Source organism: Macaca nemestrina, chromosome 12 (genome assembly GCF_043159975.1).
Source record: "Macaca nemestrina isolate mMacNem1 chromosome 12, mMacNem.hap1, whole genome shotgun sequence".
Lineage (NCBI taxonomy): Eukaryota > Metazoa > Chordata > Mammalia > Primates > Cercopithecidae > Macaca > Macaca nemestrina.
In genome coordinates this window covers 19,812,648-19,840,180 of record NC_092136.1, presented here as the reverse complement: position 1 = coordinate 19,840,180, position 27,533 = coordinate 19,812,648, and the positions used below count along the sequence as shown (strand labels likewise).

General features: G+C 47.2%; 1 protein-coding gene across 1 annotated transcript in view; it reads left to right on the top strand.

Moving 5' to 3' along the window:
- The first annotated feature begins 5,795 nt into the window (after positions 1–5,795).
- The window catches only part of LOC105471649 (cryptochrome circadian regulator 2), a 38,271-nt gene continuing 16,533 nt past the window's right edge, over positions 5,796–27,533 (top strand). Inside the window, exons 1-6 of the mRNA XM_011724223.3 lie at positions 5,796–6,028; positions 14,343–14,451; positions 16,784–16,926; positions 18,914–19,098; positions 20,427–20,515; positions 27,097–27,237. Of these exons, the coding sequence (XP_011722525.2) occupies positions 5,814–6,028; positions 14,343–14,451; positions 16,784–16,926; positions 18,914–19,098; positions 20,427–20,515; positions 27,097–27,237 (882 nt within the window). The 5' untranslated portion in view covers positions 5,796–5,813. The remainder of the gene's footprint in view (positions 6,029–14,342; positions 14,452–16,783; positions 16,927–18,913; positions 19,099–20,426; positions 20,516–27,096; positions 27,238–27,533) is intronic.

Genomic DNA, 27,533 nt, shown 5'->3' with positions numbered 1-27,533 from the left:
TGATTTGTAAGGTATTTGGCTTTTCGAATTTAATATATAATAACAGTTTTTAAAAATGGTTGTATCAATTTACAATCCCAACAGCAGTGTATTTTAATTGCTCATATCCTCCCAGACACTTGATTTTACCAATCCTTTTAACTTTATTCATTCTTGTGGGCCTATAGTGGTACCTCATTGTGGTTTTAATTTGTAGCTCCCTGATGAACTAATGAAGGTGAGTACCTTTTCATGTGTTCATTGCTCACTTAAATATCCATTCTTTGGGGCGAGGGTGTGTGGAAAGTGTCACAGGTAGCCACTATCTGGGGCCAGCGTCGTGCAGGCAGTAAAAAGAATTTACCAGGACAGTTGTAGGTAAAGAAAGGCAGATTTATTAGAGAAAGTATGAAAATACATTGCAAGGGTGCAATGGGCAGGTCAGCAAGAAGGGAACTGACTACAAAGAGACAAAGGCTTGCTGGGGATTTTATAGGATGGTGCTTGTGCTATGTACTGAAGAGGGCTTTGTGCAGTGCTGATAATGCCAAGGTTGCAGTGAGCTAACTTGTATTTTTCTATCAGCCAAGGGACTGGTGATAGCTGGGCACAGGAGGGCAATGTGTCCTGGACCACAAAGAAAGGCAGACTTACAGTTTATCTGCTTTTTCTTTTTGCTTTCCTTCAATCTCACCAGTCTGACTCCTTTTGCTTAATTAGGACTCCACAGAAAGTGCCTATTCAAGTCTCTGGCCTAGTTTCAAATTGGGTTGCCTATCTTTTTTTATTATTATGATTTCTAAGGGCTGTTGACATATTCTGGATTTGAGCTCTTTAAGAATTATAAATATTATGTAAGTATCTTTTCTCATTCTATGGTTTGCTTTTTCACTCTCTGAATAATGCTTTTTGATCAATAGTTCCTAATTTTAACATAGTCCAACTCATCAATATTTTCTTTAACGGTTAGTGCTTTTCATGTCTTTTTCAAGAAATGTTTGTCTTCCCCCAAGGTTGCAAAGATATTCTCCAATACGATCTTCTTAAAGCTTTATTGTTTTACCCCTCACATTAAGCATATAATCTACCTGGAATTGATTTGTATGTTGTGAGATGGAGTCAACTTTCACTTTTTTACAACAGAATATCTGATTGACCCATTACTTTCCCCACTTCTTTACACAGACATCTTTGTCGTGAATAAAATGTCCAGATTCATGTGGACCTGTTTCTGGATTCTCAATTCTGACTCATTAGTCTATTCACCTTTCTCTAATTTCATACTGTCCTTTATTATTAGTATCATCATCCCCATCTTACAAATAAGGAAACTAAGGCACAGAGAGGTTAAGTAGCTCGCCCAATTAAGTAATTTGCTAGTTAATGTCAGATCTGGAAATGGAACGCAGGGAGTTTAGTTTTACGGTCTATGCTCTCAATAAGCTTTACTGCTTCTCAAGCTGAACAGTTCCAATAACAAACATTTTACGTCACTACATCAAAGTAGGCTTTGCGTGAAGCCTCGGGAACAGGGATGCCGCGGTGTTCCCCGCACAGCCAAAAACCGAACCGCCGTTGTCCCAGTCCTACCACTAGAGGGCGCGGGTAACTTAAACTCGCCGGGGAAGTCCCTCCCGCCGCGCCCGGTTACCTTTCAGCCAATCATCAAATATTTACCCAAAGCGCGGTTCAAAGCCAAAGTAGAAAGATGTTTAATCCAGTCTCCGTGCAGGACATTAACAAAAAGAGACAAAACAGGACTAATCTATCTGCGTAAGCATCTTCAGGGAAGAAAGACGCCACTCAGTTCCTGGCTAATTCATCTCATCCTTAAAGCACCTTATCCTAAGTCGTCTCTCCAATCTTCACTCTTCCTAGTGTAAACTAGGTTGTTTGACATCCTCATGACAACCACTCTTTGGAGGTACTTTTTACAAGGTGTACACTAGAGTGCATTATTATGAGGTCAAAAATTAGCTCTTATTTCTCTCGAAGAGACAATAGTACCCCATTATATTTCACTTCCTTAGCAACGTACAAGTTTCTTTGGTCTCTCTCCAATTTCTCCATGTCCCTTTTAAAGTGTAAAAACCCAAAGTGGACTTTGCACCCTATTCTATCTAGTGTCAGATTTACTTCCCTATTCTTTTTTTTTTTTTTTTCGGAGTCTCACTTCGTCATTCAGACTGGAGTGTGGTGGCATGATCTTGGTTCACTGCAACCTCCACCTCCCGGGTTCAAGCGATTCTCCTGCCTCAGCCTCCTGAGTAGCTGGGATTACAGGCACGCATCACCACACCTGGCTACTTTTTGTATTTTTAGTAGAGACGGGGTTTCACCATGTTGGCCAGATCAACTCCTGACCTCAAATGATCTGCCTGCCTCGGCCTCCCAAAGTGCTGGGATTACAGGCATGAGCCACCGCACCCAACCTGCTTCCTGATTCTTGAATGTTACACTGTTAATATACTAAAGCAATATGCAATTATTCAATGAAGTATTAATAGTTCATCTTTGTTAACTTGACAACACAAACCACAAAAAAAAAAAACACACAAAAGTAATGATGCAGCAATATACAACAGGCTTAATATTTTAAGTTTCAAAAAAGCTGGGCCGAGTGCAATGGCTCATGCCTATAATCCCAGCACTTTGGGAGCCCAAAGAGGGAGGACTGATAGAGGCTAGGACTTAATTGCTTAAAGACCAGCCTGGGCAACATAGCAAAGCCCCTGTTTTTACCAAGAAAAAAAAATGTTTTTTAAATTAGCTGGGCATGCTGGTGTGTGCGTGTAGTCTTAGCTACTCAGGAGGCTGAAGCAGGAGGATCCTTTGAGCCCAGGAGTTTGAAACTGTTATTGAGCTAGGGTCACAGCACTGCACTCCAGCTTGGGTGACAGAACAAGACCCTGTCTCAAAAAAAAAAAAAAAAAAGAACAGGCAGGGCATGGTCGGTGGCTCACACCTGTAATCCCAGCGCTTCGAGAGGCCAAGGTAGGTGGATCACCTGAGGTCAGGAGTTCAAGACCAGCCTGACCAATATGGTGAAACCCTGACTCTACTAAAAATATAAAAACTAGCCCAGTGTGGTGGCAGCCGCCTATAATCCCAGCTACTTGGGAGGGTGAGGCAAGAATTGCTTGAGCCCAGGAGGCGGAGGTTGCAGTGAGCGGAGATCACACCACTGTCACTCCGGTGACAGAGCGAGACTCCGTCTCAAAAAAAAAAAAAAAAAAGAACAAACAAACCATGCAAACCATGGAGCACTGAACCTCTGCTTTGATTACAGTCTGCTTAGGTGTTTGTGGACAAAGTCTAGAAGGCAACATGAAGATAAGAAATAATTGATTTGTTAGGTTTTGGGAACTGAGGTTGATTACTTTTTTCATTATTGGCAAAATTTCGAGGACTTTTAAAAAATGAGTAAAATATTTTATTTACTCAGCAACTTATGGAGCCCACATTACATGTACGACCCAGGGCTGAGCATTACAAGGAAGACAAAACCAGACACAGGTCCTGCTGCTCAGAATAACAGTAGCTGATACAGTACAAATGCTTAGTATATCCTAAGTGCTATTATCACCCTATTGCAAAGATTAAGAAAGTGAGGAACAGAGAGGTTAACTAGCTTATCCAAGGTCACAGAGATTAAAAGCAGAACTAGAATTTGAACTCAGCAACTCTAATGTGCGAAGCCTAGGATTTAACCATTACACCACACTGCCTCTCGTGATAGCTTAATAAGAGAGAGAGTGGAGGGGAGGGAAATGACTTTTGATCATTTGGCAAATGTTTTTCGAGCACCTACTATATGTTAGGTACCAGAGTACCAGCTGGGAAGACACTGATAAGTAAGACAAGCACAGTCCCGGGCTCACAGAATACAGATACAGCATTACGGGAATTTAGAGGAGTAAAAGGGAAGAGGACTCATCTCTGAGGTTGTTTAAGGGAGAAACACCTCCTTACACTCTGTTCCATTCCTAGCAAAGCACCAACCTTGTGGAGAGAAGAAGGGATAGGAGAGGGGGAACACAAAACCTTAAAATAAAAGTAATGAAAGGTGGCATCGATTTATTCAGCAAGCATTTGGAAAGGAAATTCAAAAATAAGGACAGGGCCAGGTAAGGGGACTAGGATAAGCCTCTAAGAGCCTGCCAATATGAGACTCTAGTGCAATTTTTACTCAAATAATCCTTGAGCGTTAGGTGCCAAGCACTGAGCTAGACTTTGGACATACAACTGTAAATAAGCCACAGCCCCTGCTCTCCAGGAGTTTATACTTTAATGGGGCATTAAGACATTTAAGCAAGAAATTCCAGTATTGTGTGCCAAGACAAGTGACCACAAAGAAGCACAGAATGAGACGGGGCACTATTCAGGTTGGGATCAGACAGCAAGAAGGTGACATCTACACTGAACAATGATACAGAGCAAACTGGAGTTAGAAACAAAGAAGGAAGAGGGAGTGTGATCTAGACTGTGGGAACAGCTTGTGAAAAGCCCTGAAAATGGCAGAGAATGCCTAGGATTGCAGTGACACTGGTTTAGAGAGTGGTGCCAATTAATGCCACTAAATTGCAGACTAAATTGCTAAATGCTTTCATCACACTGTCCCAGGTCCAGGAAGGGTTCCAAGCATGGGCTCAACCTAGGGCCAAGTTGAAACAGACTGTTCTCCACCTGATAACCCCAAAGCTGCAGCTTGACTAAGCCATCTTAGCCTTCCCCAACACCTTGTTGCTGGTGTTTATAGCTTCTCTTGCCATTTAGTCAGTCAATCAGCAAGCTCTATGCTAGACGCCAGAGGAATAAGAGGGTTCCACCTGGCGTCCCAGAAGAATGGGGACAGTGTCCTCCACATCTCTGAACCCCACCCGGAATCCAGTACAGTGCTTTGCACACAATAGTACCACTGGATCTACTAAACAGACTAAAAGAAAATAAATTCATCTGATGGCATAATTACGAGCTCAAGTCCTCCACATTCCCAGTCCCTACTCCCAAATCCTCTAATGCTGCGTATCAGGGCACTCCTTCTCCATCCTTGGACTCTGCCACTTGGAATTACCAAGGATCTTCGCACAAAGAGAAGTATAGCTTCGTGGATAAAAGCAGAAGTTTCAAAATCAGAATAATCTGGGTGAAATCCCTCTTAGTAGCTTTATGATACTGAGCAAGTCGCTCAACCTGCGGCACCCTCCATTTTCTTCATCTGTAAAACAAAAATAACAGCAGCTCTTCCACTGGTGTTCGTTAAATGAATGTAACTGGGCTGAGTTCAGAATAGTAAATGAGACCGACTACGTAAGGAGATGATCATGTCTCTTGCCATATAAAGTGCACTTAATAAATGGCAGTTGTAGTAGAATGATGTAGGTGATGCTGGTGACGATGTTGGTGATAATAGGAAGGTCAGTTGTCAGTTTTGCAAGTCTCTGGCTGTAGTCACAGCAACCCCTACCAGCCCAGGCAGCTTCTTCTAGAAGCAGGCCCTGAACAGGACATGTGTAAGAGATCCGCTGTACCTCGAGACTCGGCCCACTCCCGGCCCTCCGCGGACTGTGCCAGCCTGCGTCACTTGTCCGCCTGCCAGCTCCACCCAGGCGGACCCACACATGGTAGGAACGTGAGGGGGCGGGGCCTGTTCTGGCGTCTCTGGGCCAATCGCCGGGCGGGAGGCACTCAGCCAATGGCACAGGGGCTCTAAGGCCCTGGGGGCGGGGACGAAGGGAGGAGCTGCGGCGTCATAGGTCACTGGGCGGTCTGTGGGCGGGGTCCGCGTCGCCTACCGGGGCGGAGCGGGGGTGGCCGGAGCAGTCTGGACAGTCATGGCGGCGACTGTGGCGACGGCGGCAGCTGTGACCCCGGCGCCAGCGCCCGGCACGGACGGCGCCTCTTCAGTGCACTGGTTCCGCAAAGGGCTGCGGCTCCACGACAACCCGGCGCTGCTGGCGGCCGTGCGCGGGGCGCGCTGCGTGCGCTGCGTTTACATTCTCGACCCGTGGTTCGCGGCCTCCTCCTCAGTCGGGATCAACCGATGGAGGTGAGGGGACCCGGGGCGGGGTGGCGGGGACGCAGCCAGGACCCTGACCCTGGGGTGACCGGCGAACAGCACGATTCTCTCAACCTCTCCACGGCTGGGAGGCCGTGGAGAAGCCGAGACCGGGGAAGTAATTCGTCATGGTCCTAACGCGCCGGTGGGCCAGGGCTCAGCCTCTGACAAAGCGCGTTCGCACTGTTACCCCTCTGAGCCTCACAACTGCCTGTGGAACGGAGATCATGATCCCCGTTGTACAGATGAGACCCTTGGGCCCTGGAGACCCAAAGTCGACCTGTCCAACTTGCAGCCAGTGAGTGGCGGAACAGGGGCTCCTGGTCTAGGGCTCTTATGGTCTACTCAGGGAGGGGCAGAAGGGAGATACTGTGGTGTGAGGGCGGGACGGGTTTTTGCTCGCATTCTTCAATGCGAGCCCATTGCTGGGCTCGGGGGGATCATTCCTAAGCCTCTGGCTTGTTTGAATCCGCCCTACCACCCATCCTGGCTTCCCTGCGCCCAGACCGTCCTGCCTCTAGGGGTGTCAGGTGACCCTGGCTTAGCATTAAATAAAGTCTTCTCCCCTATATTATAAATAAAGAAGCCAAAGGTGTCTTCAGGTGGAATCGCGTTGTGTTCAAAGCTCCAGAGAATCCAGGGGATTCTCCAAAATGGTTTAAGCCCTGCTCTGGAGCTTTGACCTCGATAAAAAAAATTTAAAAGGATCCAAAGTGTCACCCCGTCATCCTCTTGTCATGATTTTAGAGGACAGTTGAGCCATTAGAGATGAGACTTCTATGAACTGTTGTGCTAAGGTTAGGGAGCAGGAAAGCCATGATATCAAGGGCCCCTCTGATGACCCCCCAGGAGATGGAGTCGACATGATCATGGAAAAAGATGAACAGGTCGTTAATGTATTTTCTTTGTAAGCAGTATTCAAATTAATGAGTTTTGAGACATCATGTACCCATCGCTCTTCAGAACACCTAGTGGCAGTCGCTGGGTTTGTTTACATTGTTCTGGGGAATGTTTGCTTGTGGCCTTGTTGCACTGATGGACAGGGTTATTTCCAGGATACCGTGGCTCTCGGCACACCATTCTTTTCTCTCCAAGGTGTGTACCCTGCTAAGAGAGTGAGTGCTCCTAGCAGTAGGTCTGTTCAGTGTCCCCTCTTGCCCAGTTTATATAGAAGGAACAATTAAAGAGTCCTGTGGAGAGCCTGCCCACAGTTTTCAGGCTGCCTTATTGCTCTGTCTCTGCTCCAGTTTTCTACAGATAGGAGGTTGGGTTTGACAAGCATCATCAAATGACCATCCCTAGTGTGGACATTAAGCCAAGCCTCAGACTGCCCTGCACCAGTCAGAGCCAGCCAAATGGAATCCGACTACCTTCTTGTTACATTGTCGCAGAGTTTCTTCTTTTATTGGGTTTTGGGGGACACTGCCTAGTACTACCTACTCTTTTTTGATAGGGGAGATTAAAAATCAACAATAAAATTCCTGTTGATTAAACTCCAGTTTGCTAGGAACCAGGTGTTTATGGATTTTTGTGGGTTATCGTTTTGTGATTGTGCTGTCAATCTAGTGAAGGAGAAAAGGAATGTGGCTTAGATGCCTGAGTCAAATCCTGAAGTCAGAGGCTGTGTAGGAATGCAGATATTAATTGATTACTTAATGAATGCCTAATATCTGCCAGGTAGTGCTCTAGATGTTGCTAGGGATACAGCAGTGAATAAACAGATGTGTCTGTGCTCCAGAACTCCTGGAGCCTACATTTTATTGAAAGAAGACCAGCAAACAACCATAATTTAGTGAAACGAAGTGCCATGAGAAACATAAGATAAGGGGACAGACTAGAGCAGTGGTTCTCAATCTTGGCTGCTATGTATTGGAATCCCATAAGGATCTTTAAAAGATGCCTGGGCCCCTTTCCCCCAATTCTTTTTTTTTTTTTTTTTTTTTTTTTTTTGAGATGGAGTTTTGTTCTTGTTGCCCAGGATAGAGTACAATGGCACAGTCTGGGCTCACTGCAACCTCCGCCTCCCAGGTTCAAGCAATTCTCTTGCCTTAGCCTCCCAAGTAGCCAGGATTACAGGCGGCCACTGCCACACCTGGCTAATTTTTTTGTATTTTTAGTAGAGACAGGGTTTCACCATGTTGGCTAGGCTGGTCTCAAACTCGTGACCTCAGGTGATCTACCCACCTTGGTCTCCCAAGCTGCTGGGATTACAGGGCATGAACCACTGTGCCCAACCCCTTTCCCCCAGTTCTGTTAGAATTGTTCTTGGTTATGGCCTGGGCATTAAGGTTTTGGGGTTTTTTGTTTGGTTTTGGTTTTGGTTTTTGGTTTTTGGTTTTTGGTTTTTTGTGGGGTTTTTTGAGACAGGGTCCTGCTCAGGTGACAACCCAAGCTGAAATGCAGTGGCATGATCATAGCTCACTGCAACCTTGACTTCCTGGGCTCCAGCGATCCTCCTGCCTCTGCCTCCCAAGTAGCTGGGACTGCAGGCCTGCACCACCATGCCTGGCTAATTTTTGTATTTTTTGTAGAAATGAGGTTTCACCATGTTCTCCAGGCTGGTCTTGAATTCCTGGTCCTAAGCAATCGCCTGCCTGAACCTCCCAAAGTGCTGTGATTGCAAGCATGAGCCACTGTGCCCGGCCTTGGGCATTAAGGTTTTTAAAACTCTTATTGCAGCAAAGCTTGAGAAGCACTGGACTAGAGAACCTCAGTCCTGAGCTGGGCAACCTAGGAAGTGTGTTGCAGTGCATTGACAGGAAGTCTAATTAGTCTTGGCGTTCAGAAGAAAGAGGTGAAGTAACACAAACAGATTGAATATAATAACTGCTCCTGGGCCTGGTAACAGACACACTCCTACCACCTCCACCATTCTGCTTGCTTCCTGTATCAGTTGAAGGCAGAGCTGCATTCTCTTGTGTACAAAGTTGGGGATGGAGGGGAGGACTGGAGCCAGCCATATCTTGACATGACTGTAGTATGTGTAATCGTCCCGTGGCTGTTTCTGGATTCCGAGAGTGGTCTGAGAGAATTGTGCTGCACCATAAGGTCCTAGCTCTGTAGCTGCTTAAGTTGCCTCTGAGAAGCCTCCCTAGGAAGGCAAGGGAACATCTGCAAGGAGGGGAGGACCCAAAATCTGTGACTCTATTTCCCTCCTGCTCCTCCTACACTGACTCCCACACAGTGTTTTTCTGCAGATGAAATCAGATTAAAATAACTATGAATGGCACTAGGAGTAAAAAAGGACAGAGAAATGCAACCAAGAAATACACACATTGATTAGCAAGAAGAAGGCTAGTATACTCCCTGCCTTGGTGATGGTGGGAAGTTTATGGGCTAATTGTAGCTATATGAGCCTCAGGACTTTTTTTTTTTTTTTTTTCCTCCCAAGTGCTGCTTGGCTAAACCCTTTCACATTTTCTCCAGCCTCACCTCCCCCAAATTTGCTACATCTAGAAGGAGGTACTGCAGCAAGAAGATAAACAAAAGGAAGATGTGAGCAGTTCCTAGATTTTAAAATGGGCTCTGTGGTTTTTCATTACCTTTCTCTCCCCACCGCGACTTAGGTGGGTGTTAGCCACAATTTCTCTTCCACTTTATTGAAATCATTTTGTCCCTGGCTCTGTGCTGCACCTCTTTCAGGAGCTTCCGGGACAGAGGGAATTTGTGAAAATAAAATATGTTCCCTCTCAGCCCCTTTCTCTCAGAATTGGTAAATAGGGTAAACTGAGAACTTCCCAGGATGCGTCATGAGAACAAGTGTGCCTCTCTTCCCAGATGCTGAGAGCTGAACACTGTTGGACTGTTGGGAAGTGGGTTGAGAACTCGTCTACTGGCAGGGAAACAGGAGCTTCTCTGAGCTATTCACGTTGATATCTGAGAGAGGCACTTTACCATTCTACTGCCAAGGAAATGTTTCTGTTTGCCCAAAGGGGATAAAAACCTTCATCCTTCTCTTTGAAATTAGGAAAGAATAAATATATTTTTAAAATAATAAGTATTTAATATTTAAGTATTTCTAAGTATTACTCAGATACTTAGAAATAAATACCTGCCAGAGATTGTGAGTTTAGGTTATCCTTTTCCATGGGGCTTAAGCGCTCTTAATTACTTAGGAAAAGTTAATTTCTATTAATATCCTATGTAGCCAATCTGTGCCAGCCAATGGTATCATCATTATTGTTAGATAACCTTGGCTTGAAGCAGAAGAACTTGGTCAAGGACAGCCTGGACCCAAAAGAATTCACTGTTATCTTCCCTCCCCCTATTAACAACAAATAAATAAAATATTCCTCAACACAGGGTCAGTAGAGACAGCCATCCGTAGAGAAGGCCTTCCCAAAATGTGAGTACTTAATCAAAGGATCTGCTTGTTTTATTCTAAAGGCTAGCCTTGTAGAGTCCCAGAGTTATAGTGTCCTCTCTGTATTTTTGGAAATCCCAGTCTGGTTTTCTCTAGTTCTGCCTGCCTCTGGCTCCAGAGCACTTACGTAATAATGTAATTCAGTTGCACATGTTGTCTAATCCAAAGGGTAAGCTTTGCTCTCCCAGGACCACGTGCTCTGAATTTTGGCCATGTGAGCTCAGCTAAGAGCTGCCAAGGGTGAAGTGCCAGCCCCCAACACCACCACCTCCAATGCCAGGCCAGTTTCCTTCAGAGTCCCCTCACTGGAGTAAAGAGAAATTGGAGTAAAGAGGAGGGTTCTAAGGCACCACAGAAGGCCCAGGGTTCTCTCTGGTGAAAGAATACATATACCTGCCCAGTGAGCCTTTGCCCAGTCACGGCACTGCTCCAAATGTGATGGACAGCTGTCACCTGGCAGGCTTCAAAGGTGGTACCCTAGTGGTGGCTTCTCATTCTATGCATTCTCTCACTGCCTGGAGTCTGGAGATACTGGGGACCCTCCTCACATCTCCGCCTGTTGCCTCCGTGTGGTGGCTGTCCTGAGCCCTCCCTTCCTGGGTTGACTCGGGAGGGAAGTTGGAAGAAGCAGAGCATTTCTAGCAGGCCAAAGGAGAGGCAGAAATATGGATGCCCAAGAGAGAAAGTTTAGTAGAAACAAACTAGAAGCAAAGAAAGGCAACTTGTAACAGAGGCTAGAAGTAAAATTCAGTGTTCTAGAGTAGTGCTTGTGAAACTTTAATATGCAAATGAATCACCAGAGGATCTTGCTAAAATACAGATTCTAATTTTGGAGGTCTGGGTTAGAGTCTGAGATTCTGCATTTCAACAGACTCCTGGGTGTTTCATAGCCAATGCTGCTGATTGTCAGACCACACTCAGGAGGAAAGATCTGGCAGCAGAGGTGTTGTTGGCCTTTGAGTTGGCCTCTGGTGCTCCCTAACGGCTGAGCCCTGGGCAGCACAACCTCAGTGCTCTGTTTGTTGAGAGGCAGTGGCTGGCTAAAAACAAACATGTCAAGCCTGACAGATTGCCTGGGTTTGAATTCTGGCCACTTATTAGATATATAATGTTGGGCAAGTTCCATAATCTCCCTATGCCTCAATTCCCTCATCTGTAAAATGGGAATGATAATAGTACCTACTTGATTGGGCGGTTTGAGAATTAAATGAGATAATGTATGTGAAACAAGTAGAATAGTGCCTGTCAGTGTAAACGCTCATTAAATGTTAATCATTGCCATTATTATCATTATTTTTATTGAGTTGCTGGGTTCAGAGTTGGGCCTTCTACCAGCCTCACATCTCTGCTTTCTGCTGTAAACATCTCTTGTGAAAGAAGAAAAGACTCTCATAAGATTAGCTGTACTTTAGAGATGCTACGAGGAATTTCTCCTTTTAGTAAATGAGATCTAAAAATAAAGTTCTATAGAAGGCAGATTGCTACATGTTCTGGAACCTAGATTTCATGTGCATTCCAACCTTATTTATAGCTTCAAATCAAAGTCCTATGCAGCCTCGTGGACTGTGAAGGAAAAGGCCCCTGAAGCGCACAGTAAGGACACTCCTGGGAGCTGCAGATGGAGGACCCTGTGTCCTGGGGTTATGGAATTTAAATCACCGCTCCTAACCCTAGGCATTCTACCTGGCAGAGTCCAGCTTTCAGATGGCATGAGACCATTTGCATGGATTTCTCTTCTTTTCCTTCTAGAAGAGTGGTGAGGCTTGGGGGAGGCCAACACAAGTGACGCACTTGCAGCTCCCTTTTCCTTTTCTGGAGGTGTCAGTTTTTCAAAAACAGAAATTCACAGAGGTGGAGCTTTTGGTTTGCATAAAGCAGCATTCAGCCTGTTAGTCTTCCATCCCAACCCCTCAGAGAGTCTTCCACATGCTCTTTTGCAGACATGATGCTTTGAGCCGAGCCCAGGGCTCAGCCCGTGCTAGAATGTGGGTCGGTGGCACTGGCCGTAGGAGTGTGTCAAGTTGTGTACGTCAGAGGCAGCAGTGGGAGCTGGTTCTAGTTGACAGCCTGGGAATAGTCACTGCTTCTGTAAGCCTCCAGTAGTGAGAGAATGTGACTGTGATGTGCCATTCCTATTGTTGACAGAGAAGAATGCTGGGGATGGGCGGAGACCCAAGGAGTAGAGAGCAGGTGCCTCGGAGGTGTCTGTGACATATGCAGATTGGCCTGTGGGTTCCTGAGGAAGATGAGAATGCCAGTGGACTACCTGTAGTCAGATTGCTATTAGAGAAAAGGGTTTCAAACTCCTGAGGGCCTGCAGAATCTCAGCCCTGGAGCAGAGTTGGCGTACAACTAGAAATCTTTAGAAATGGGGCACAAAGCCCTGCACGGTGGCTCACACCTGTAATCCCAGCCCTTTGGATGGCTGAGGCGGGCGGATCACTTGAGGTCAGGAGTTCAAAACCAGCCTGGCCAACATGGTGAAACCCCATCTCTACCAAAAATATTTTTAAAAAAATTAATTGGGTATGGTACACATACCTGTAACCCCAAATACTCGGAAAGCTGAGACAGGAGAATTGTTTGAACTTGGGATGGGGAGGTTGCAGTGAGCCAAGATTGCGCCACTGCACTCCAGCCTGGACGACAGAGCAAGACTCCGTCTCAAAAAAAAAAAAAAAAAAAAAAAGGCACAGAGAGGAAAATGAGTGACCACCCTAGGTTCCTGAATCCCCAGCTTTGTCACTTAACAGCTATGGTCTTAGGCAAATTAATTTACATCTGAGTGTCTCAGTTTCCTCATCTATATAATAAGGATGGTACTATTTCCTTCAAAACAGTTGAGAGAATTAAATGCAGAAATGCACTTAAAAAGCATGACAGAACCAAAATCCCATTGATAACCTTGGTTGCCTCTGGGGAGGGAGGGAGGGGAAAGCCCTTTTTACTGTGTACTGCTTTGTCTCTGGAATTTTGAGCCACATGAATAGTTTATCTGGTTATAATGTTAATTTAACTTAAAAATAAAACACTGAAGGCACTCAGCAAGTGTTAATTTCCTTTCCCTTTCCCCTGGTGATCCAGGTCTGCTGCTGAAGTTCTTGCCTATCTGTAGTCTTCCCCATCCCCACCCCTACAAAAATGTGAAGATAGCTATTGAGAAGTACCTTTTAAAGCCTTCTCCTTCTTGGGATGAGAACCTGATCACCAGAACCTTGGAGAAGCCTGGAGAGTAAGCCACCTGCCAAACAAAGCTGTGGGAACTAGGGACCCATTGCGGGCTGTGAGGCTGTGGCAGCAGAAATACGCATGGCCCACAGCATGCGTGCAGAAAGTCAAGGAGTCTTTTCCACCAGAGTAAGGAGGATTTTCCCAGCTATGGCAGTCTGCTCCTCTGCTAAGAGGACCTTAAAGCTTCATACCACGGTATTGCACTGGCTTTTCAGATGGCTCCCATGTGAGTCTCACAACAACCTCGTGCTGGGCCGATACTTATATCTAGCCCCCAAGACTGCGAGGGAATAAGTGACTTGCCTCTGATCACACAGAAACACCACACTAGGAACAACTCACATTTATCTCGTGATGTCTGTGTGCCAAGCACGGTGCTAAATGTTTTTCACACATTATTCGATTTTCTTTTCTTAGCAATTTGATGAAGTACTAACATCAGCTTCACATTACTGGTGAGAAAACAGGCAAAGAGGTTAGGTGATTGCCTAAAGTCACACAGCTAGTAAGTGGCAAGGCCAGGGTTTGAAGCAGAGCAGCGCTGATCCACCACCACATCCCTCCTGGGCTGGAACCCTGGCCTTTCCAGCCCTAGTGATCATGAGGCTGCCTGTTGGGCATAAACAGTGAACCAGTTTCTCCCTGCTTTGTTAGGAAAGAGAGCCACTCTTCATGATGTTATCACTAACAAGGCCTGTGTGAACTCTGCAGGTTCCTACTTCAGTCTCTGGAAGATTTGGACACAAGTTTAAGGAAACTGAACTCCCGCCTGTTTGTAGTCCGGGGACAGCCAGCCGACGTGTTCCCAAGGCTGTTCAAGGTAAGCGTGCAGAGCCCCAGAGAAGACAGTGAGATTCTGTCCCTGAGAGTTTCCCCACAAGCTGAGTGAGATGATATTCCGACTGAGGGAATGGAAACATCAGGGCTGGTCTGGCTATTGCTGCTAGAGAAGTTGGGAGCAAAGGCAGCCAGTTAGCTTTCTCTTGGAATGGAAACTGTGTTAAGGAAAAAAATTCTGGGAAACCAGTGTCTCGTTGGAAAGCTCTCAGCTCAGTCCAGACATAGGATGTGGTAAGTCATTCCACCCCGGATGCCACTGGCTTCTGTCGATGTTTTCTTGGCTCAAGCCAGCAAGATTTATTAGGGTTCCTTCTAGGCCAAGACTTTGAGGGTGGGGTTTCATTTCTAGCAAGGTGTGTTTCCCATCTTGCTTTGCTCTGCTTATTGGGAAAAGTCAGCCTTTCTGAAGAAGCTTTCTTGTTTCCCATGGGATAAATGATTGATAGAAATCTTCATTTTGGTGCCACATAGGTTTCTGTTTGCAGTATCAGGGGGCCAGTCTACTTTTCCCTCAATCCCTTTAAAAGTATATTCTAAGGCCCACACAGAAGCACAGGAACTGATGGACAGAGGGCTCTGGGACAGACTGCCATCATCCTCAGCAGCACACAATGATTGTCTTGCCCCTCTCCACCCTAACTATGAGACAAAAGGAAAAGTCATGTCGAGGCAAACAGCTTAGTGAATACATCATCCTTCAGTTCCCCTCCCCGCACCCCCACACATAATTGCGCATACATGTACAAATCACACAGTGCTAGTAATTGCCCACATTCATTGAGGGCTGCCTATGAGTCAAGCGCTGTTCCCAGTGTTTGTTTACATCAACTCACTTCTTCCTCACAGCAGGTCTAAGAGGTGGCTACTGCTATCCCGATTTATAGGTGAGGAAACAATAATTGGTTGTGAAGTTAACAAGTGATGATCTTGGATTCTGACTCTAGAGCTGTGTCCTCTCCCACCATACCATATAAATACATTTGCCTCCCTTCTCCCCTCAACATTGCCCTTCTCTTCCCCAGCAACTCAGAGGCCAACCCACTTCTAGCCCAGAGCTATAGCTAGGTCATCCATTCAGTCATTTAATGTATTTTTATTGAGCTTCTGCTAGGTACTAGGCCCCATACTAGGTATAAGGATAATGATGATGAGCAAGACAACATGGTTTCTGCTCTGAGAGTTCACACTAATGGGGGAAACAGGCAAGTGTATCACTGTCATATAATACATGCTGCAGTGGAAAAAAGACAAGGTGCAGAAGAATTATAGTGAAGGAGGAGGTCAAGAAGGCTTCTTGGAGAAAATGTCATTTAATAATATTGTTATTGTTCACAGGTTACAATGAGTATTCAGTGATGTAATCTATATGAACTGTAAGCATGGTACCTGACTTATAGCAAGGGCTCAATCAATGTTTAATGCTGGTATCCTCGAATGAGGGATAACTGGCCCTGCTAAGGACCCACTCCCCAGGCAGGGCTGAGTCAGGACCAGACCAGTCTGTGCATGGCCAGGACATTTGCCCCTGTGGTTCAGAGCTTTCAGAGACCATGACCAGAGACTTTGGAGAATGTGTTTTTCTTCTTGCAAGTTGAATGCTCTAGGGTTTTCTGTGGGTTGTCTGTACAACCATTCACTGGGCCAGCTTGCCATGAGATCTAGAAATTCCTACCAGAAATGACTAAAGGCTTAGGAAAGAACTTCCTTCTTTCCAACATGCAGCCCCTCTGGTCAGTTTCCTCTGACCTCCAGACTAAGGATCGCTTCTCCTTTCCTGACTCTCTCAGGGCTGGAACCTATTAGCTCTGTTTGCTATTGGCCTCAGGAGTGTTGCTGTGGAAACAATTAAGACACTTCACATAGCACAACTCTGCCAAGAAAACTAGGCCACAAGTCTGCAGGGCTGTGAGGAGCTCTGGGAAAAGCTTGCTGAGCAGGTGGAAGGCTGTGGTCCTGTCCCACTCGTGAGTCAGTGCCACTCTCTGGGACTGGGGGTCTCCCAGGAGCATTGTATTTATAGCCTCCTGCCTCATTCTCCTACCTCAAGGACACAGCAAGTGCACAAGGCTGCCTACCTCTCTTCCGACTCCACTGTTGCTGTGCTGTTGGCTTCACCACACTGCCTGCCCTCCTCAAACTTTCTGAACCTCAACTTGTTTGCTTTCCAGATCAAATCCCTGTTCCTAGTTTGTTTGCTGCCCATCAGACAGGTCTCTAGACTAGCTCTGTTCTCTCCCAGGAAGGAAGTAAGAGTCCAGCTTCCCCCTCCTCCCCAAACACAGTGTCGAGCATAACAGATCCTCTCCCCACAGGAATGGGGAGTGACCCGCTTGACCTTTGAATATGACTCTGAACCCTTTGGGAAAGAACGAGATGCAGCCATCATGAAGATGGCCAAGGAGGCTGGTGTGGAAGTAGTGACCGAGAACTCTCATACACTCTATGACCTGGAAAGGTAAGAGATGGGGTCAGGTTACCAATTGTGAGAGTTAGTAATTTGGGCCCTTGCTGAGTGGAACTCAGAGAGGTTCATCATTAGGGCCACCTGACCCAGGAGGCATGGCATCTTCTAGAAGCTGGAAGAGAATAGGCCAGAGTCAGGGCCTGTAGAACAGGTCACGAACAGCTTTACCCGATTGGGGTGGCAGAGAGGCTTGTTAGGCCCAAGGCATGGAAGCAGTGAGGACCCACACTCAGGGTCTCTACAGATCTGCTCCTAGTATGCCCGAGTCCCACCTGTGCCTCCTACTCCCACTTCCATCCTGCACAACAGCTGCCCTCTGACCTTAGTGGACCCTGCCTATTACCCCTCCAACAGACCTCTGTTCACACAGGTCCAGCTTTTGTACCTAAGATGAGTTCCTAGGCTGGGCATGCTGGTGCATGCCTGTAATCCCAGCACTTTGAGAGGCCCAAGTGAGAGGATCACGTGAGTTCAGGAATTGAAGATCAACCTGGGCAACCTAGTGAGACCCCCCGTCTCTACTAAAAATAAAGAAATATATTAGCCACGCATGGTGGCACATGCCTGTAGTGCCAGTTACTGAGGAGTCTGAGGTGGGAGGATCACTTGAGACCAGGGGCTTGAGTCTGCCATGAGCTGTGATCATGCCACATCACTCCAGCCTGGGTGACAGAGCGAGATCCTGTGTCAAAAAAAAAGAGCTCCCCGGGCTCTATGACTATCTGGGTTTCCAGGCCATGTTGCTTGGTGGTGGGGAGGGCTCTAGAGATCCCTGCAGGGAGCTGCTAACTACAGAGGAGCCTCCTCCCCTGGTGACAGCCTCTGTGCTTTCAGAGATTCTAGGAGGAAATCCTCTCCTCCCCTTCCCTGCCATGCCAGAGCTGTCACCCTCCTGCTGCTGCTGCTGTTGCTGTTGCTGCTGCTGCCAAGCCAGCAGCCGCCACCGCTCCCCACCCCCACTCCCCAACCCAGTACTGGCTGCCAAGAAGCCAGGTCACACAGCTGTGCACGTGAGCCGGGCCCTCGGGAGGAAAGGCTGGGTGTGGAGATCCTCCTCCTGCTGCGTGCCAGAGGAGGGGGAGGCACAGCAGAGGCAGCAGCCGACCATATATCTCCACTAACGCGGGGAGAGCGAGGTAGAGCAAACTGAGAAATGAACTCACTCAGCCAGATGGGCCTTGCGTAAGCTACTTCTTAGCCAGGAAGAGCCCCGGGAATGTGACTCCATACCATCCTAATTCATCCTTATATAAACAACCTCCGTTCTGTTCTTCGCCCTCTGATACTCTTTCCTTCTTGCATGAGTGCAGTTATGTTTCCCTTGGTCATGAAAAATACTTTGTAAACTACAAGACACTCTTTAACTATCAGTTGTGGCTATGAACTCTAGCCCCAGTCTCTGTATTTGAGAAGATAAGCTGTCCTCCATCTCTCTGTTCTATGTTCTAATAAATGGAGGCTAAGAATGGCATGATTTTCCAAGAAAGGAACATGTCTGCTATTCCTTATGATGTTAGAGTAGGGAAAAAAAAGAAAAAAACATGTCTTCAGCTCTTGTCAAAGAACTTTCTCCAGGGCTTACATGGTGGTAGAGGCCTATGGGGATTCCCGTAGCTTGACAGATAGGCCAAGTGCCAAGCTGGTTAGTAGGGATTTTTCTGTGATTAGAGATATGTTCAGTCTCTGTCTTTAGGCAGCTCTGCGTCAACACCAGGGAACCTGGAATTGAGTCGCAGCTCTGGCCCTGCCTTGCTCCATTACTGAGGCACCTGCTCCAGCTCTCTGGGCTTTATTTTCCCTCTCGGTAAAATGGAGATGCGGCCTCCCTTGCCCCCTCCTTTCCATTCAGGCGTGGGACCTGTGAGTGGATGAGGAAAGCCACCCTCAAACCTTCAGAGTCTGGGTTCTTTTTTGGGTGGGCAGGGACCCAAATCACAGGGCCTTGTGGGTAACACCAGTTGTGCTTTGGGCTTCCCAGGATCATTGAGCTGAATGGGCAGAAGCCACCCCTTACATACAAGCGCTTTCAGGCCATCATCAGCCGCATGGAGCTGCCCAAGAAGCCGGTGGGCTCGGTGACCAGTCAGCAGATGGAGAGCTGCAGGGCCGAGATCCAGGAGAACCATGACGAGACCTACGGTGTGCCCTCCCTGGAGGAGCTGGGTGCGTACTTCCTGCCCAGAGCCGCTTGTGCTGGTGCCTCCTTTTGTGTAAAGAAATTGTTTGTCAAAGTAATGCATGTTATTATAGAAAGGTTAGAAAGCACAGGAAAACAAAGATGGAAATGGCAGTCACTATTACTCCACCACCCAGAGGTAACCACAATTAATTTTAAACTATGTCCTTCTAGTATTTGTTCTGTTCATACTCATACATGTAATCTTCTGTTTCTGGTTCTAGATTGTGCCTCTATTTTTGTACTTCCCTCTCACAGACAATACAGGCACTGCCTGGTGCTGGTGTCTGTGGGCTTCTCAGTAACAGTATAGCTAGTACTGCTTCTATTGAAAGCAGGGAGTCTGTCAGCCTCTCAGGTTACTAACTACACTACCTCACCCCCCCCCTTTCTTTTTTTTTTTTTTTTTTTTTCTTTCTGAGATGGAGTCTGCCCTGTCTGGAGTGCAGTAGCGCAGTCTTGGCTCACTGCAACCTCCACCTCCCGGGTTCAAGCAATTCTCTTGCCTTAGCCTCCTGAGTAGCTGGGACTACAGGCACGTGCCACCATGCCTGGCTAATATTTGTATTTTTAGTAGAGACGGAGTTTCTTTTTTTTTTTTTTTTTGAGACAGAGTCTCTGTCACCCAGGCTGGAGTGCAGTGGCACAATCTCGGCTCACTGCAAGCTGCACCTCCCGGGTTCATGCGATTCTCCTGCCTCAGCCTCCCCATTAGCTAGGACTACAGGCGCCCGCCACCACACCTGGCTAATTTTTTGTATTTTTAGTAGATATGGGGGTTTCACCGTGTTAGCCAGGATAGTCTCGATCTCCTGACCTCGAGATCTGCCCGCCTCGGCCTCCTAAAGTGCTGGGATTACGGACGTGAGCCATCACGCCCGGCTGAGACAGGGTTTCACCATGTTGGCCAGGCTGGTCTCAAACTCGTGACCTCGAGTGATCCGCCCGCATTGGCCCCCCAAAATGCTAGGATTACAGATGTGAGCCACCTCTCCAGTCTTTTGATCTGAGCAAAGCTATTAGCCTTTTTCACCTGAAAACCACAGTTGCCAGCTAATCTGAAAAGGCAGGAGGTCCAGGATTGTTCTCACCTGCCTGGAGTAATGAGGGTGCAGGGGAAAGCAGAGAAAATAGTGACTGTGGGAAGAGAACCAAGTTGACCTAGAAAACACTAAAACTTTAAGGATTACCTCACCCCCAGTAGCACCGAGACACTATGGTTCAGTTCTCATAAAGTTCAAATAACAGAACAGCTGTGCCAGGCTATCACTGAAATGGTCAAACCTCCTGTCTTGTGACCCTTCCTTCTCTTCAGGGTTCCCCACTGAAGGACTTGGTCCAGCTGTCTGGCAGGGAGGAGAGACAGAAGCTCTGGCCCGCCTGGATAAGCACTTGGAACGGAAGGTATGGGCTGTTTCTGAGACACAGAACTGCAGAGACTGATGTCCAGACAGCAGGGGATGTCCATGTCCTTTAGTCCCTCTTAGCTCACACTGGTTGGAAAATGAAAAATCCTCCTATCCTCCTGATGGCCATAGCAACAGCAACACTAACAGCAACTACCATTTAGAGAGTACTTACCATGTGCTGGTCACTAGGCTTGGCATTTCTGAGTTAAGTACCTGCTGGCATTTCTTTTCATATTTCCAGCAGCCCTACAAGGTAGATATTAAGCTGTTCATTCTACAGATTACAAAATTGAGGCTTAGAGAGGTTAAGTAACGTGCCTGAGGTCACAAAGTTAGTAATTACAGGTTGAGTATCCCTTATCCAAAGTGCTTGGGACCAAAAGTGTTTCAGATTTTAGAGTCTTGAATTAGGAATGCTCACTTTATAATACAGTAAGACCATGTTCTATGTTATTCTAAAGCTATGTCGGATTGCTTTTCTTTGATCTGTGGGCAGATTCACCCTACTAAGAGGATATCTGGTCAGTAAAATCTGTAAGATTATTTTGTGTTGATGTGTCTCCGCACCTTTTTGCTGGAACTCTTTCAGCGTGTTGATTTCCATTTGCTTGGACACAGAGCAAATGGCCCACCTCCCTGTGCAGTGAGAACTGGGGAGGAAAGAAGCCCAGGCCTCAGAGGCACAGTGTCACAAGGTCCTCACTTCCCCCTCTCCCCGCCCCGCAGCTAGAGGAGCAGAGAAAGTTCTCATGTCTGAGAACAGTGAGCTCCTGGTTTCCTGCACCCTGCAACTGGTTTTTAAAATCTCAGCTTTTTCTATGCCTGCTAAGATGGCTAGGTATATAGGTATTTTGCCCAGCAGCCAGATGATGATGATAATAGAACAAAGAAGCCAAGGCAAGTCTACTTGGGAAGAATGTTCTCCAGCCCTGGAGGTATCCAGTCAACAGTGAAGGCCCACAGCCTTGATGTTTCTACCTGGGTGTTACCCTCAGCCTGGGCCCAAAGCAAGCCCCACAGACTTAAAGGATGAGACCAGCTATCTCTGTCCACATTAAAAGCTTCATCTAGAGATTCTTGGGCCCAGTTTGAAGATAAAGGTTGGGCCAAGGGGCAGAAGGGTGGAGATGACAAATGGGATTGCAGGAGTAGAATAAGGCTTAAACCTATAAAGAGCTATCGTCTGTTGTTAGTTTTTATTAGCTGGAAAACATTTTGTAGAGGGATGCCCCTTAGGTCACTGACAGGAGCTCCTTTTCCACATACCCCCAGCGGGCCCCTTCTCTCAAGGGACCTTACGCCATGGATGCATTCAGACTCTGTGGTGGCCAGAGGAAATACTGTGTCCTGCACATCTGGGAGAACAGATGGTGCTAGAGATACAGGAGTTGAACCTGATTTCAGGATGTTTATTTTAGCTTCCTTCGGTTCCCCAAATCTGAAGGGAGCATCTACTTGTGCCAGGATGTTCTAGCTTCTAGAAAGACTGCAAAACAAGATAGGTATGAAGTCTGTCTCCAGAAACAGTCTTCTGGAAATGATGGACATTAAACAAGGAATTACAGAAGTTCTAAGGGTTAGAAAGGAAGGTTCAGAGTGTTATGGGAGCAAAGAGCATGAGGATTATATCAATCAGTTTTGCTTGCAAGCTGGCTTTTGAAAAGGGGAAAGTTTTTTTAGGTTCGGTTCCATAACTAAGAGTAGCCTTCAGGCACAGCTGGATCCAGGTTCCAAAGAATGCTATGAGGAATGCATTCTCCATCTTTCAGCTCTGCTTTCCTCTCTATTATTTCATCCTCAGAGAGGCTTTCCTTGATCAGTGGCAAAGCTGGTCACCAGCAGCTTATTTTCAGTCTGTTTAGCAATACTAGATAGAAGAAGGTATGTGCCTCTTTTCCAAAAGCATCAGGAAAATTCCCAAGGCGTGTTTTCATTGGCCTGGTTTGGGTCATGGGACTGTCCCTGACTCAATGACTGCGGCCAGGTATAGGACCTGGCCAGACTTGCATCATGAGTCCATTCCCAGAACTGGAAGGTAGGTTTACTTCTGCTTTACCCACTCGGACTAAGATTAGGGAAGGCTGGATCTCCACAGGAATATGAAATGCTGTTACTGAAGAGCGGAGGAAGCTACATGATCTTTACCACTGGGTTACCCAATGGTAGAGGAGGGCAAGCATCTCTCTATAAGAGTATTCTGATTATTAAATTAAAAAGGAATGATAGAATTTGAATACCACCATTATGTAACCCTCAATGAAGACGCATTATGTTTTGGTGACTGCTGACACCATAGAAGGAGGCAAGCATTATGTGCCCCCTGTAGTCTTGTCAAAGGGATCAAACCTGAGTCCAGTCCAGTTTCTGGTACCAGCCACCAATGTGCAGGTGATACACAGGACAGAACACTTGTTGAACTGCACCATGAGTATACAGTCAGCAAAATCCAGACTGTGGGAATCTCAGCAAGTCAGATGGCCTGGGTTCTTTCCCAGAACAATGGAAAGGAAAAGAAAGAAATGGCAGAAATGTGCAGATTAAAAGAAATTTAAATAACCTATTAACGTTTTTTTTTAAGGCCAGTCATGATGGCTCACACCTGTAATCTCAGCTCTTTGGGAGGCCAAGACAGGAGGATCTCTTGAACCCAGGAGTTCAAAACCAGCCTGGGCAACATGGCAAGCCCTCGTCTCTAAATAAAAACAAATTAGCCAGGTGTGGCAGTATGTGCCTGTAGTCCCAACTACTTGGGAGGCTGAGGTGGGAGAATCGCTTAAGCCCAGGAGGTCGTGCCACTGCACTCATGCCTGGGTGACAGAGAGTGGGGTCTCAAAAAAAAAAAAAAAAGGAAAAAGAATCCCAGCAATTTGGGAGGCCAAGGCAGGTGGAGCACTTGAAGTCAGGAGTTCGAGACCAGGCTGGCCAATAGGGTGAAACCCCATCTCTACTAAAAATACAAAACGTAGCTGGGCGTGGTGGCGTGTGCCTGTAATCCCAGCTACTCGGGGCTGAGGCATGAGAATCGCTTGAACCTGGGAGGTGGAGGTTGCAGTGAGATGAGATCACACTACTGCGCTCCAGCCTGGGTGACAGAGTGAGACTCCATCTCAAAAAACAAAAAAGAAAAGAAAACTGAGTAGCTGGGATTACAGGTATATGCCACCACGCCTGGCTAATTGTCTTTTTAGTAGAGACGGAGTTTCACTATGTTGGCCTGGCTGGTCTCCAACTGCTGACCTCAAGTGATTCTCCTGCCTCGGCCTCCCAAAGTGCTGGAATTACAGGTGTGAGCCACCGCACTCAGGCAGAAATAAAGTTTTTTAAATGGCCAATACTAAATTATAACACGTAGGAATACACATTTGGGTGAAAAAAAGAAGCTACTTAACATGGGGAATAACTGTGAAAAAATAAAGTCCTTCCTTTCAAACATGTTTTGCCAAAATAGAAAAATGTAAACATTTCAGAAATTCAGAAAGTGTGTATTATAAAAGCTGAGGTAGGGGTTATATATGTTGGGGGACAGGAGGGGACTATTCCTGGGATGAGCACATAGACTCTTGGGGTGGCTGTCAAAGCTATTTCCCAAACCTTGGTGGTTTGCCTTAGAATAATTCATTAAGTCACACATTTGTGTGATTTTCTGTATCCATGTTTCATTCAAAATAAAAATGTTTTAAAAGCGGGGGGCTGGCCGGGTGCGGTGGCTCAAGCCTGTAATCCCAGCACTTTGGGAGGCCGAGATGGGCGGATCACGAGGTCAGGAGATCGAGACCATCCTGGCTAACACGGTGAAACCCCGTCTCTATTAAGAAATACAAAAAAAAAAAAAAACTAGCCGGGCGAGGTGGCAGGCGCCTGTAGTCCCAGCTCCTCGGGAGGCTGAGGCCAGAGAATGGCGTGAACCCGGGAGGCGGAGCTTGCAGTGAGCTGAGATCCGGCCACTGCACTCCAGCCTGGGTGACAGAGCGAGACTCCGTCTCAAAAAAAAATAAAAAAATAAAAAAATAAAAGCGGGGGGCTAGCAAAGGTATGCGCAGGCAAAAATCCCTAGTGTCTGTTAGAGGTACTTAACCTGATACCACAGGGGTTACCTGCAGAGGAGGTGGCCTTGAGGTTGCGACTTGAAGGAAGAGTTTCAGTTAACCAGGTGAAGTTGAGGGAAAGGAAGGCAGCGGTCCAGAAGCAGCTGCTTGTGCACAGGCAAAGGCCAGTGAGAGCAGATGCGTAAAGAGGAGGGGCAGCGGGAGGCGGAGGGTTCAAATGCATTGAGATCGCATCACTGCACTCCACCCTGACCCTGTCTCGAAAAAAAAGAGTAGGGGCAAGAGACAGAGCTGGAAAGGCCTGGGTGCTGGGGAGCCACAAAAGCCTTTGTGAAGATTTGGGCTCTGTCCTCAGAGCAACAGGAAGCCCACTGTGCACATTATCCCGAGGAACAGGCATTACATCACTCTGGTCGCAGTGTGGAGAACGAGTTAGCAGGGGATGGGAGTGGATGCAGGGAGGCCAGTCAGGAGGCTGTCATAATTGTCCAGTCTAGATATGACCTAGCCTGAACCAGGTTGGTGGCAGCAGGGAATGGAAAGAAAAGGACAGATTTGGAAATATTTGGGCAGTAGAATTGACAGGACTTGGTGAGGGGATAAAGGATTGTGCCTTGGGCAGCTAAGTAGCCAGCAGTGTATTATTTGAGGTAGGGAGGCCAGTGGGAGTGTGGTTTTAAAGAAAGAAAAGGGCACATCCACCTTGAGGTGCCTGAGAGGCAGCCAAGTAGAGGTTTCTAGCAGGCAGCTGGGTGGAGCAACCTGGGCTAGAGGTATGGATGTGGTGATTGTGTGCAAAGGGGTGGAACCGGGAGCCATGGGCCTGGATAAGCTTGCCGAGGCACACAGTTGAGTAGAGAACCTAGGACTGAGCCCTGGGTGCCCACATTTAAGGGAGAGGTAGAGGAGATGGAGCTGGTGAAAGACCAAGAGCACCAGGCGGCTGGGAGATACCAGGTGATGTGGAGTCACAGAGGCCAAGGAATCCAGAGGGTAAGACAGCACAGTCAGCAGATGCAGTGCTGCTGAGAGATCCCAAAATACAAGGACAGAAAGTGCCTACAGGACTCTGGCACAGAAGTCACAGGAGACTTGTGGGAGCCAGCCTTGTCAGGTGGTCAAGGCAGAAGCCAGGATGGGGTCGGCCAGAAATTGGGAGGTAGGGGAGGTAGGGGAGGGGAAATGCAGAGAGGTGGGCTGTGAAGGAGGAAAAAGGACCCAAGTCTACAGGGTTGCCAGAAGCCCTTTGTTTTTATTTTGTTGTCTTTGCAAAAAGGAGAAACGAGATTATTTCCTCAATGTTTTGGGAGTGAAGAGTTAGAAAGAAAGAGGTTGAACATGCAAGAGAAGGAAGAAAGGGGGCTTCCAGAGCAGCCGGAGGTCTTGGTCTTGGGCGGAGTCACAGGAGGGGAGGAAGAAGAGGGGTAGGTGTGGGTGCAGGTGACTTTGTAGATTTAGTGGCTGAAAGCAGAGGTGTTTCCCACCTGATGGCTTCTGTATCCAGCAGAGTGTTGGAGCAGGAGGCCTGAAGAGAGTCAAGGTTGTGAAACAGTATCATGGAGAGGAGTAAAGGATGTTGGAAGTTAAGAAAGTGAAAATAGGCCGGGCGCGGTGGCTCATGCCTGTAAACCCAGCACTTTGGGAGGTCGAGGTGGGTGGATCACCTGAGGTCAGGAGTTCAAGATCAGCCAACATGGTGAAACCCCGTCTCTACTAAAAATACAAAAATTAGCCGGACGCGGTGGTGCACACCTGTAATTCCAGCTACTTGGGAGGCTGAGGCAGGAGAATCACTTGTACCTGGGAGGCGGAGGTGTCAGTTAGCTGAGATCGTGCCACCGCACGATCTTGCCTGGGCGACAAGAGCAAAACTCTGTCTCAGGAAAAAAAAAAAAAGTTGTGAGAGACTGCATGGAACAGCGAGTCAGGAAAGTAAAGTCCTATGCCAGCAACCAGTGATGATAAAAACATGACCGATAATGTTATATGACACATGGCCCCAGAAATGAATGACTCCATTGGTCCCCAGGAATGGATTGGAAGTTTCCTCCTTCCCCAGCTGCTGTTGAACAATAGTGCGAAGTCCATGGTGTCTATAATATAACCTCAGGGCCACTAGTGACTGGAGGACGGACTGAGAGAGATTCTTTTCTGTAAAGTAGAAACCGTGCTTCCTGCTGTATAATTAGAGAGTTCATTCAGTGCTTTCAGAATTCTTTCATAACTCATTTTAATCCGCAGGAGACTGGAAATTTTGTTCTTATTTAATAGATACGTAGCTGAGGGACGTAATAACGTGTTCACAATCACCCTGCAAATTAAAGAGCAAGTCAGGGAAGGACATGGCCTCGTTGTTTGGTCTGATGGTGGTTTCATTTCAAAATCAGCTGGACAAGCACAGTGTTCAAGTGCTGGCTCCATGGCTGGCTGTTCTGTGACTGTAGGCAAGTTCCTTAACCACCCAATGCCTCCATTTTTTCCTCTGTAACATCCAGGCCTTTCCTTTTACCACCTTCTCTTTCTGCTGTAGGCCTGGGTTGCCAACTATGAGAGACCCCGAATGAATGCCAACTCCCTCCTGGCCAGCCCCACGGGCCTCAGTCCCTACTTGCGCTTTGGTTGTCTCTCCTGCCGCCTCTTTTACTACCGCCTGTGGGACCTGTATAAAAAGGTAAGGGGGACATACGTGCCCACATTGCAGCTAAGGCCTGCAGCCAGGCCTTTTGGGCTTGTCAGTCACCCTAAAAAAGGCACTGGTGGGAGGGGGTTGGGCTGTGGCCCCTGGAAAGGCCTAAGTTTGTGTGGATAGTCCAGAGGAGGAGAGAAGAGTCAGTATCCAAGAGGGCAGAGCCAAGCACACAGTGAACTGCCCACCAGAATGAAGCCCAGACCATCATGTAGAGAATAAGGACAGGCAGTAAAGCAGGCATCAGATGTGACCCTAGAGGTGGCATATCCTCTGGCAGC